Here is a 12,457-nt window from a genome sequence, read left to right as displayed (position 1 = left end):
CAAGATTTGCAAGAACTGAGAGGTTATAACTATCGGGAAAGACTGAACAGGCTAGAAAAGAGAAGGCCGAGAGGTGACCTAATAAAGGTGTTTAGAATTATGAAGGGGGTTCGATAGGGCAGATGTTTCCACTTGTGGGGGTGTCCAAAATGGGGATCATCATAAATATAAGACGGTCACTAATAAAACCAATAAGGAATTCAGGAGAAACACCTTTACCCAGAGAGCGGTGAGGGTGTGGAACCTGCGACCACAAGGAGTGATTGAGGCAAATAGCAGAGATGCGTTTAAGGGGAAGCTGGATAAGTATATGAGGGAGAAAGGAATAGAAGGATGTGTTGATGGGGTGAGATGAAATAAGATGGGAGGAGGCTCGGGTGAAGCATGAACACCGTCATGGACCAGTTGCTGGTTAGGCCACAACTGGAGTATTGCATCCAGTTCTGGTCACCACACTTTTTAGGAAGGATGTGAAGGCCCTTGAGAGGGTGCAGAGGAGATTTACCAGAATGGTTCCGGGGATGGGGAATCTTAGCTACAAGGATAGTTTTTCGAGAGACTGGTCCTGGCTCACATCAAAGCCAGTGTTCCCGCCTCTCTCGACCAACACCAGTTTGCCTATCGTGCAAACAGATCAACGGAGGATGCAATCACAACTGCTCTACACTCGGCACTGAATCACTTCGATGGTAAAGAGACCCACATCAGAATGCTGTTCATAGACTGCAGCTCAGAATTCAACACTATCGTCCCCAACAAGCTGGCCTCCAAACTCTTGGCCTGAACACGTCCCTCTGCAACTGGACCCTGGACTTCCTAACAAACAGACCCCAGTCTGTGAAATTAGGTAACCACACCTCCCCCTCCCCTCTTTCCCTCCCCCCCCCCCGTGACCCTGAACACGGGGGCCCCACAAGGATGTGTGCTGAGCCCCCACCTCTACTCCCTCTTCACCCACGACTGTGTGGCTGTTCATGGTTCCGACACCATCATCAAGTTTGCGGATGATACCACGGTAGTAGGCCAGATCACCAACAACGATGAGTCAGCCTACAGGGAGGAGGTCCAGCATCTCGTCAAGTGGTGCGCTGATAACAACCTGGCCCTTAACATCAAGAAAACCAAGGAAATCATTGTGGACTTCAGGAAGTCTAAAGGCGGAAGTCACACACCCATTCACATCCATGGGGCTGTGGTGGAAAGGGTGGACAGCTTTAAGTTCCTCGGAGTCCACATCACGGAAGACCTCTCCTGGTCCCTCAATACCTCCTCTCTGGTGAAGAAGGCCCAGCAGCGCCTATATTTCCTAAGGAGGCTGAAGGGATGTAACCTGTCACCCCTGATCATCTCTAACTTTTACCGCTGCACAATAGAGAGCATCCTGACGAACTGTATCACAGTATGGTATGGCAGCTGTAGCTACTATGACCGGAAAGCCCTGCAGCGGGTAGTCAAAACTGCCCAACGCATTACCGGCACCCGGCTACCGACCATGGAGCACATATACCAGAAACGCTGTTTACGGAGGTCACGGTCCATCATCAAAGACCCTACCCACCCCAGCCACAGTCTGTTCGCCCTCCTGCCATCTGGGAGATGCTACAGATGCATTCGCACCCGTACGACTAGATTTAGGAACAGCTTCTTTCCCAGGGCTGTCATCCTACTGAACTCCACAAATAAACTCTAAAGCCTGCACATCTGCCAATGCACTTTATTATTTGATTTGATTTTTGATTTGGAGAAGCGGGATTTGTTTTCATTAGAGCAAAGGAGGTTCAGGGGTGATTTCATAGAAGATAGGAGCAGGCGTCGGCCATTTGTTCCCTCAAGCCTGCTCCGCCATTTAATGAGATCATGGCTGATCATCCAAATTCAGTACCCTTTCCCTGCTTTCTCCCCATATCCCTTGATCCCTTTAGCCTTGAGAAATATATCTTATTCCTTCTTGAATATATTTAATGAATTGGCCTCAACTGCCTTCTGTGGTAGAGAATTCCACAGGTTCACCACTCTCTGGGTGAAGAAATTCCTCTTCATCCCTGTCCTAAATGGCTTACCCCTTATCCTTCGACTGTGACCCCTGGTTCTGGACTCCCCCCGCCATCGGGAACATGCTTCCTGCATCTAGTCTGTCTAGTCCTGTTAGAATTTTATAAGTTTCAATGAGATCCCCTCTCATTCTTCTAAAACTCTAGTGAATATAAGCCTAATCGACCCAATCTCTCCTCATACGTCATTCCTGCCATCCCAGGTATCAGTCTGGTGAATCTTCGCTGCACTCCCTCCATGGCAAGAACATCCTTCCTCAGATAAGGTGACCAAAACTGCACACAATACTCAAGGCGTGGTCTCACCAAGGCCCTGTACAACTGCAGGAAGACATCCTTACTCCTGTACTCGAATCCTCTCGCTACGAAGGCCAACTGTAAGATTTGCAAAATTTGAACATTATCCTATAAGGGTCTATTGGCAGAAAAGGCCTTGATTTTAAAGACTGTTTTAAAAGAAGCCCAGGAAAAGGGGGCACACAAAATGGCCACCAGACCCCGTGACCAGCTCTTTGGGACATTTTAAAATGGTTCTTGCAGTCCCCAGACAGCCTTTGTGGATTCAGCCCACAGCAAGTTCTGGAAGGCAGTTTCGGAGAAAACGAAACCAGACAGAGCCCCATACATATAGATTGGATGCAGATCGATCAGATCGGCCTGTAGATAAAGGCCATCTAAATGTTTACCCAGACAAAGGGGAACAGATTCAAGTTTGAAGGGGGACATTAAAGACAATGCAAGGTCATTCCAGACCAGCGATGGCAGTTACCGGCCATCCCGAAGATACTTTAAAAACAAAGACTACCCCGCTGTGCTACAAGCCCGCCAAAAGTTAAACAAAGACTAACCTTGATTTGGCGGGAGATAAGGGCCTCCATGGAAAAGTATAACTGGAGTCCCGGGGTAGCCATCGGTAGCTTGGTGGCTTTTTGGGGAGCTTTTAGCCATTGGAGAGCCAGTCGTTTCGAGAGATTGCTCGGGGGTCCGAAGAAGGCCTTTTCGGACTCGGAAGAAGAAGACGAGACCCGGGGTAGTTATCGGGAGATCATCGACAAAAACCCCGGGCCGTTGACGAGACGAGGAGAAAGTTGACGAGAAGAAGAGGAGACGAGTTGCCCTACAGAACGGGTAGCCAGCGTTGAATGCAGGAGCACGGAGAAATGGGGACTGTGACCACCATCGTGGTATGCGGGAGCACTGAAAAAAACAAACTGCCGGCGAAATGATGGTCAGTGCATCTTGCTGAAGAGAAGAAGCCATCAGCTTGAGCAGCCCGCTGCTCCTACAGCCCAATGACCACGTGGAGACAGGACGCCCGAGAGGACCAAAACGCAGACTTTCAAAACCCTATACTTTCTAATTGGATTGGTGAGCATGTTTCTGGCCCCTCGTAATGTAATCTAGCTAGGCTTAGGGTTGGGCATTTTGGGGATAATTAACAATGAGTTGTTGTCCCTCGATGTTCCGTGTGTTTCCCTATTTCATGATGAACCTTGTAAAGCATAATATGCCTGTAGATATGTTGGTTAGTACTGTATTATGAGTTTTTCCCTCCCACGTACCTTATTGGCTTATATTCAATTTTTCCTTTATGCAATAAAATTTCATTTTGTTTCATTAAACGTGGTCTATAGAGTATTCTCTGCATTGTAGTTCCTGCCTCAAAGTCCAGTGTATAGAACCTAAGGGGTGAGTGGGTCGAACCACTCGGTAAATTACTGTGCAAGAGAGCGAGGCCTCTAGAGTGTGGGAGAGAGACCTCGGCGATCGAAAACCCCTTACACAACATACCATTTGCCTTCTTAACCGCCTGCTGCACCTGCATGCTTACCTTCAGCGACTGGTACACAAGGACACCCAGGTCTCGTTGCACTTCCCCTTCTCCCAATCTATTGCCGTTCAGATAATAATCTGCCTTCCTGTTTTTTGCCACCAAAGTGGATAACCTCGCATTTATCCGCATTATACTGCATCTGCCCAATCACCCAACCTGTCCCAATCATACTGGAATTTCTCGGCATCCTCCTCACAGCACGCACGCCCACCCAGCTTTGTGTCGTCTGCTAACTTGGAGACACTACATCTAGTTCCCTCGTCTAGTCATTAATATACATTGTGAATAGCTGGGGTTCTAGCACCGATCCCTGCGGTACCCCACTAGTCACTGCCTGCCACTCGGAAAAAGACCCATTTATTCCAACTCTTTGCTTCCTGTCTGCCAACCAGTTCTCTATCCAAGTCAGTACCTTACCCCCAATCCCATGTGCTTTAACTTTACACGCTAATCTCTTATGCGGGAGCTTATCGAAAGCCTTCTGAAAGTCCAAATACACCACATCCACTGGTTCTCCCTTATCTATTCTACCAGTTACATCCTCAAAAAATTCCAGTAGATTAGTCAAGCACGATTTACCTTTTGTAAATCCATGTTGACTTTGTCCGATCCTGTCACTGTTTTCCAAGTGCTCTGCTATTACGTCTTTTATAATGGACTCTAGCATTTTCCCCACTACCGATGTCTATGAAAGGAGTTTGAGGAGTGATTTGATGGAGGTGCACAAGATTATGATGGGTTTGGATAGGCTAGATGGGGAAAGGCTGTTCCCACTAGTTGATGGTACAAGTACTAGAGGATACAGATTTAAGGTTCTTGGGCAAGAGATGCAGGTGGGGGTGTGAGGAATAAGTTTTTTACACAGCGAGTGGTGAGGACCTGGAATTCGCTGCCGACGGAAGTGGTGGAAGCGGGCACACTCAATGTTTTCAAGGGGATATTGGATAGGCACTTGAGGGAAATAAACTTGCAGGGCTACAGGGATAGAGCGGGGGAATGTGACTGACTGGATTGCTCTACAGAGAGCTGGCACGGACTCGATGGGCCGAATGGCCTCCTTCTGTGCCGTTATGACTCTGAGTTGAGCCAAACGGCCTGTTTTGTGTGCTGTACATTCTACCTAATTCCAATTATATTGTGCGGTCAATGATGTGGGGTGCACGTTACCTCAAATAGATGTCGTATGTCTTTTAGTTATTGGCCTCTTTGTCTTCCAGATGAGGATGTTTTGGATACCTGGTTCTCTTCTGGTTTGTTCCCATTCTCTATCTTCGGGTGGCTGAACGAGGTGAGTTAATCGGCACAAATGTCCTCGTTTTTAAAAAAAAAAAAAAAAAATGATGCATTTTTTAAGTAGCGAGAGACCATGAACTGTGGAGGAGCAAAGAGATTTGGGTGTCCATGTACAGAAATCGCTAAAAGCTAGTGCACAGTTACAAGGACTAATGGAGTGTTGGTCCTAATCGCAAGAGGGGAGAAAGTTATGCTCCAGTTGTACGGAGCCTTGGAGTAACTGAGTCAAATTCTGGGCACCGCACTTCAGGAAGGATCTATTGGCATTTGGAGGGGGTGCAGTGCAGAACGATACCAGGGCATAGAGGGTTAAATTACGAGACAGGTTGCGTAAACGTGACTTGTATTCCCTTGAGTTTCGAAGGTTGAGGGGTGATCTGATCCGAGGTGTTTAAAATGATAAGGGGATTCGACGAGGTAGATGCACAGGAAGTATTTCCTCTGGTGGGGGAATCCAGAACAAGGGGGGGCATAACCTTAAAATTAGAGCCAGGGTCGTGGAAATCCGGAACACTTTCCTCCAAAAGGCTATGGCTGTTGGGGGGGATCAATTGGAACTTTCAAGACTGAGATCGACAGATTGTTGTTGGGTAAGGGTATCGAGGGATATGGAGCAAGTGGAGTTGAGGTACAGATCGGCTGTGGTCTAACTGAATGGCGGGAACAGGCCCGAGGGGCTGAATGGCCTCCTCCTGTTCCTGTGCAAAGGGCGAGATCCCTGGTGTAAGACCCTCCGCAAGGGGCAGGTTGAGATGCTGCAGTCGGGTTTGAAGAGCCTGCAGGTTGTAGGAGAAGTGGGTGCGAGTGGTGCAACGTTTGTGGTCCTGAGGCAGAATGAGTTAGAGCTGGACTGGGGAATGTACAGGACCAGTTCATCTGGCTCAACCCAAAGTTGAAAACCAGAATATACAGTGTGCTGCCCTGGTGTGTGACAGATGCGCGCTAGGTGCAAAACATCTTTATTTATCAGTGTAGCTGGGTTTTTCTCCTCCATCCCTCCCAGGGTTCGTGAGCTGTGACCGATGATACAGCAGATCAGCTGAAGGTAATAAAGTGGGGGGAGGCTGAGCTGCTATAAGGACGACCTTGCATCTTTATGTTTCGCTACCTCAGGACGTCCCAAAGCGCTTTACAGCCAATCAAGTGCTTTTATGAAGTGACGTCGCTGTTGTAATGTAGGGAAACGCGGCAGCCAATTTGCGCACAGCAAACTCCCACAAAACAGCTGTGTGATAAATGGCCTGGTGATCTGGGGTTTTTTAAAGTGATGTTGGTTGAGAGATAAATGTTGGCCCAGGACACCGGGGAGAAATCCCCTGCGCTTATTCGAAATAGTGGCCACGGGATCTTTTACGTCCCACCTGAGAGCGGGCAGGCGGGGGCCCTCGGTTTAACGTCTCATCTGAAAGGCGGCACCTCCGACAGTGCAGCACTCCCTCAGCACCGCACTGGGCTTGTCGGCCTAGATTTAGTGCTCAAGTCTCTGGAGTGGGGTTTTGGGAGAACCAATGATCAAAGTGGTCTCTAGAGGTGATAACCTGAAAATCTGAAAGAAAAACGCAAGATGGTGGAGACGTACAGTTAGTCTGTCAGCACCTGCGAGATAAGACAGGTCAACATCCCAGGTGGAGACAGTTCATCTAAACCTCGCCTTAACCTGTCCTTTTTTCGTTAAGACGCTGATGCGAATTAGTTTTTATTTTAGTGTGTTTTCGGGGCACCTTTGAAAGGCTGATGCCAGAACTGAGAGGTTGTACCTAGCAGGAAAGACTGAACAGGCCGGGAACCTCTTAGAAAAGAGAAGACTGAGGGGTGACCTGATTGAGGTCTTTAAAATTATGTAGGGGTTCAATAGGTAGACAACAACAACAACTTGCATTTATATAGCGCCTTTAACACAATATGTTCCAAGGCTCTTCACAGGAGCGATTATCAAACAAAATCTGACACCGAGCCACATAAGGAGAGATTAGGGCAGATGACCAAAAGCTTGGTCAAAGAGGTAGGTTTTAAGGAGCGTCTTAAAGAATGAAAGAGCGGTAGAGAGGCGGAGAGGTTTAGGCAGGGAATTCCAGAGCTTAGGGCCCAGGCAACAGAAGGCACGGCCACCAAAGGTTGAGCGGGGATAATCGGGGAAGCTCAAGAGGGCAGAATTAGAGGAGCGCAGATATCTTGGCGGTGGGGGGGTTACAGAGATAGTGAAAGGGTGAGGCCATGGAGGGATTTGAAAACAAGGATGAGAATTTTAAAATCGAGGCGTTGCTTAACAGGCAACCAATGTAGGTCAGCAAGCACAGCGGGGATGGGCAATGTTCCCTGTAAGCTGTGCGGTCACGCAGCGCTCCAGGGAACCGCACAGGGCCGAACAAAATTATCGGGAACATTGGTGATGGGTGAACAGGACTTGGTGTGAGTTAGGACATGGGCAGCAGAATTTTGCAGAAGCTTGCGGAGGGTAGAACGTGGGAGGTCAGCCAGGAGTGTGTTGGAATAGTCAAGTCTAGAGGTAACAAAGGCGGGGATGAGGGTTTCAGCAGCGGATGAGCTGAGGCAGGGGCGGAGACGGGCGATGTTACGGAGGTGGAAATAGACGGTCTTAGTTATGGCGCGGCTATGTCATCGGAAGCTCATCTCGGGGTCAAATACGACACCAAGTTTCTGAACAGTGTGGTTCAGCCTCAGGCAGATGATAGGGAGAGGGATGGAGTCGGAGGCTAGGGAACAGTTTGGGGCGGGGACCAAAGACAATGGCTTCAGTCTTCCCAATATTTAGTTGGAGGAAATTTCTGCTTATCCAGTACTGGATGTTGGACAAACAGTCTGACAATTTAGAGACCATGGAGGGGTCGAGAGAAATGGTAGTGAGGTAGAGCTGGGTGTCGTCAGCGTACATGTGGAAACTGATGCTGTGTTTTCGGATGGTGTCGCCAAGGGACAGCATGTAGATGAGAAATAGGAGGGGGCCAAGGATGGATCCTTGGGGGACACCAGAGGTAATGGGGCTGGAGCGGGAAGAGAAGCCATTGCAGGAGATACTCTGGCTATGATTAGATAGATAAGAATGGAACCAGGCAAGTGCAGTCCCACCCAGCTGGACGATGGTGGAGAGGCGTTGGAGGAGGATGGAGTGGTCAATTGTGTCAAAGGCTGCAGACAGGTCGAGAAGGACGAGGAGGGATAGTTTACCATTGTTTTCAGTCTCCACCACAAACTCCCTCTCCCTAACATCTGTCTGAAGCTGAACCACACTGTTCGCAACCTTGGTGTCATATTTGACCCTGAAGTGAGCTTCCAACCATATATCCGCAACATAACTACGATCGCCTATTTCCACCTCCGTAAAATCGCCCGCCTCCGCCCTTGCCTCCGCTCATCCGCTGCTGAAACCCTCATCCATGCCTTTGTTACCTCTAGACTTGACTATTCCAACGCACTCCTGGCTGGCCTTCCACAATCCACCCTACGTAAACTTGAGGTCATCCAAAAGTCGGCTGCCCATGTCCTAACTCGCACCAAGTCCCGTTCACCCATCACCCCTGTGCTCGCTGACCTACTTCGGCTCCCGGTTAAGCAGCACCTCGATTTCAGAATTCTCATCCTTGTTTTCAAATCCCTCGTGGCCTCGCCCCTCCCTATCTCTGTAATCTCCTTCAGCCCCACAACCCCCCCGAGATATCTGCGCTCCTCTAATTCTGCTCTCTTGAGCATCCCTGATTATAATCGCTCCACCATTGGTGGCCGTGCCTTCTGTTGCCTGGGCCCTAAGCTCTGGAATTCCCTGCCTAAACCTCTCCGCCTCTCTACCTCTCTTTCCTTCTTTAAGACGCTCCTTAAAACCTACCTCTTTGACCAAACTTTTGGTCACCTGCCCTAATTTATCCTTATGTGGCTCGGTGTCAAATTTTTTGTCTTACAATATTCCTGTGCAGCGCCTTGGGGCGCTTTACTATGTTAAAGTAGCTATATAAATACAAGTAGTTGTTGTTGTTTTGTCACAGTCACAAAGGATGTCATTTGTGACTTTGATAAGAGTCGTTTCGGTACTGTGGCAGGAGCAGGACTTAATTGGAGGGCTTCAAACATGGAGTAGAGAAGTAGATGTAGAGAAGATGTTTCCACTTGTGGGGTGTCCAAAACTAGGGACCATAAATATTACACAGTCACTAATCAAGCCAACAATGAATTCAAGAGAAACTTCTTCACCCAGAGAGTGGTGAGAATGTGGAACCCGCTGCCACAGTAGTTGAGGCAAATAGTGTAGACGCATTTAAGGAGAAGCTAGATATATATGAGGGATAAAGGGATAGAAGGATATTTTGATAGGGTGAGATGAAGAGGGGTGGGGGGAGGCTCGTGTGGAGCATAAACGCTGGCACGGAGCAGTTGGGCCGAATGGCCTGTGTCTGTGCTGTCAATACCATGTAATGTGCAGTGCTGCGTTATTAGATGTGAAATAATCTGACTGGTTTCCTTCCTGCAGACGGAGGATTTGAAAGTCTTCTACCCGGGCGCGCTGCTGGAGACTGGCCACGACATCCTGTTCTTCTGGGTGGCCAGGATGGTGATGCTGGGATTGAAGCTGACCAGACAACTGCCTTTCAAAGAGGTAACATTAGGCTTAAATTACGAGGACAGGTTGCATAGACGGGGCTTGTGTTTCCCCGAGTATAGAGGGTTAAGGGGTGAACTAATTGAGGTGTTTAAGATGATTAAAGGAGCTGGTCGGGTCGCTGGAGAGAGAAACTACTTCCTCTGGTGGGGGTGGGGGGTAGTCCAGAAAAATGGGGCATAATCTTAAAATTAGAGCCAGGCTGTTCAGAGGTGATATCAGGGGGCACTTCTTCACAGAGAGGGTAGTGGAAATCTGGAAAACTACCCCCCCCCCCACCGCCAAAAAGCTGTCAAGGCTGGTGCGGGGGGTCAATCGAAAATTTCAAAACTGAGCTTGATCGATTGTTGTTAGGCGAGGGTATTAAGGGTTAAGGAACCAAGGCGGGTGGATGGAGTTAAGATACAGATCAGACGAAACAGGCTCGAGGGGCTGAATGGCCTCCTCCTGTCCCTCTGTTCCACTGTCCCAATGCTGTGGGCCTACCAAAAAGCATTCCCAGCGCCAACACTTGGCACAAAGCCACTTGAGCGGAAGCCAGTAAGAAATCAAAAAAAAGCATGAGAAAGTTTAGAAGCAGCCCCTGAATGCTGCTCCAAATCTGACGCAGGGCTCCTGAAAGCTGATCCTGAAAGAGCACACGCCATAGTGGCCCAGGGCAACCTGAATTAAATGGATGGGCAGATGACTGAACAGTACAAAGTTACAGGGATCTTCTAAATATTGTGATTGGAGATCATTTTAATAAAGCTAACTGCAAAGTGGCGGGGGCTTCATTCCATCAGTACAGTGCGGGTAACTCCTTCCTATCGTAGCCCAGTGCTTCAGTCCATCAGTACAGTGCGGGTAACTCCTTATCGTAGCCCAGTTCTTCATTCCATCAGTACAGTGCGGGTAACTCCTTCCTATCGTAGCCCAGTGCTTCATTCCATCAGTACAGTGCAGGTAACTCCTTCCTATCATAGCCCAGTGCTTCATTCCATCAGTACAGTGCAGGTAACTCCTTCCTATAATAGCCCAGTGCTTCATTCCATCAGTACAGTGCGGGTAACTCCTTATCGTAGCCCAGTTCTTCATTCCATCAGTACAGTGCGGGTAACTCCTTCCTATCATAGCCCAGTGCTTCATTCCATCAGTACAGTGTGGGTAACTCCTTCCGATCGTAGCCCAGTGCTTCATTCCATCAGTACAGTGTGGGTAACTCCTTCTTATCATAGCCCAGTGCATCATTCCATCAGTACAGTGCAGGTAACTCCTTCCTATCATAGCCCAGTGCTTCATTCCATCAGTACAGTGCGGGTAACTCCTTCCTATCATAGCCCAGTGCTTCATTCCATCAGTACAGTGCGGGTAACTCCTTCCTATCATAGCCCTGTGCTTCATTTCATCAGTACAGTGCAGGTAACTCCTTCCTATCATAGCCCAGTGCTTCATTCCATCAGCACAGTGCGAGTAACTCCTTCCTATCATAGCCCATTGCTTCATTCCATCAGTACAGTGTGGGTAACTCCTTCCTATCGCAGCCCAGTGCTTCATTCCATCAGTACAGTGCGGGTAACTCCTTATCATAGCCCAGTGCATCATTCCATCAGTACAGTGCGGGTAACTCCTTCCTATCATAGCCCAGTGCTTCATTCCATCAGTACAGTGTGGGTAACTCCTTCCTATCGTAGCCCAGTGCTTCATTCCATCAGTACAGTGTGGGTAACTCCTTCCTATCGTAGCCCAGTGCTTCATTCCATCAGTACAGTGCGGGTAACTCCTTCCTATCATAGCCCAGTGCCTCATTCCATCAGTACAGTGCGGGTAACTCCTTCCTATCATAGCCCAGTGCATCATTCCATCAGTACAGTGCGGGTAACTCCTTCCTATCATAGCCCAGTGCATCATTCCATCATTACAGTGCGGGTAACTCCTTCTTATCGTAGCCATCAGTACAGTGCAGGTAACTTCTTACATTGCAAAAGCAAAACACTGGGAATCTGGAATGAATGCTGGAAATAAGCAGGTCACCGACCTGAAACGTTAACTATGAATGTTGCAGTGACCAGATTAAAAAAGTAGAGCATGTTACAATAATGCTATATAAAATCTTGCAGCACAGAAGGGAGGTCATTCTGCCCATCGTGCCTGCGCCGGCTCTTTCTATCCAATTGGTTCTACTGCTCTTTCCCTATAGCCCTGCAATAAATGGTTCTTTTTCAGTATTTATCCAATTACATTTTGAAAGTGACTATTGAATCTGCTTCCACCGCCCTTTTAGGCAGCGCATTCCAGCTCATAACAACTCGCTGTGTTTAAAAAAATTAAATCAGAAGGCGGCTGGAAATATTGAGAGAGTGGTTAGCAAAGCATATGGGTTTCATAACTAGAGGTATTGAGTACAAAAGTAGAGAAGTTATGCTGAATCTTTATTATCTGAATGGCAATAGATTGGGAGAAGGGGGAAGTGCAACGAGACCTGGGTGTCCTTGTGCACCAGCAGCTGAAGGTAAGCATGCAGGTGCAGCAGGCAGTTAAGAAGGCAAATGGTATGTTGGCCTTCGTAGCGAGAGGATTCGAGTACAGGAGTAAGGATGTCTTGCTGCAGTTGTACAGGGCCTTGGTGAGACCACATCTTGGGTATTGTATGCAGTTTTGGTTGCCTTATCTGAGGAAGGATGTTCTTGC

General features: G+C 48.3%; 1 protein-coding gene across 1 annotated transcript in view; it reads left to right on the top strand.

Annotated features, from left to right (window-relative positions):
- Positions 1-12,457, top strand: part of LOC147096107 (valine--tRNA ligase-like) — a 44,072-nt gene that overhangs the window by 15,597 nt on the left and 16,018 nt on the right. Inside the window, exons 6-7 of the mRNA XM_085973775.1 lie at positions 5,103-5,173; positions 9,659-9,784. Coding sequence (XP_085829901.1) covers positions 5,103-5,173; positions 9,659-9,784 — 197 coding nt within the window. The remainder of the gene's footprint in view (positions 1-5,102; positions 5,174-9,658; positions 9,785-12,457) is intronic.

The sequence above is a fragment of the Somniosus microcephalus genome, unplaced genomic scaffold, assembly GCF_052327205.1.
Source record: "Somniosus microcephalus isolate GS21.2 unplaced genomic scaffold, FLI_Smic_1.0 unresolved_chr1, whole genome shotgun sequence".
Lineage (NCBI taxonomy): Eukaryota > Metazoa > Chordata > Chondrichthyes > Squaliformes > Somniosidae > Somniosus > Somniosus microcephalus.
Note: the sequence above shows the minus strand (reverse complement) of the source record. Positions and strands in the feature narration are given on the sequence as shown.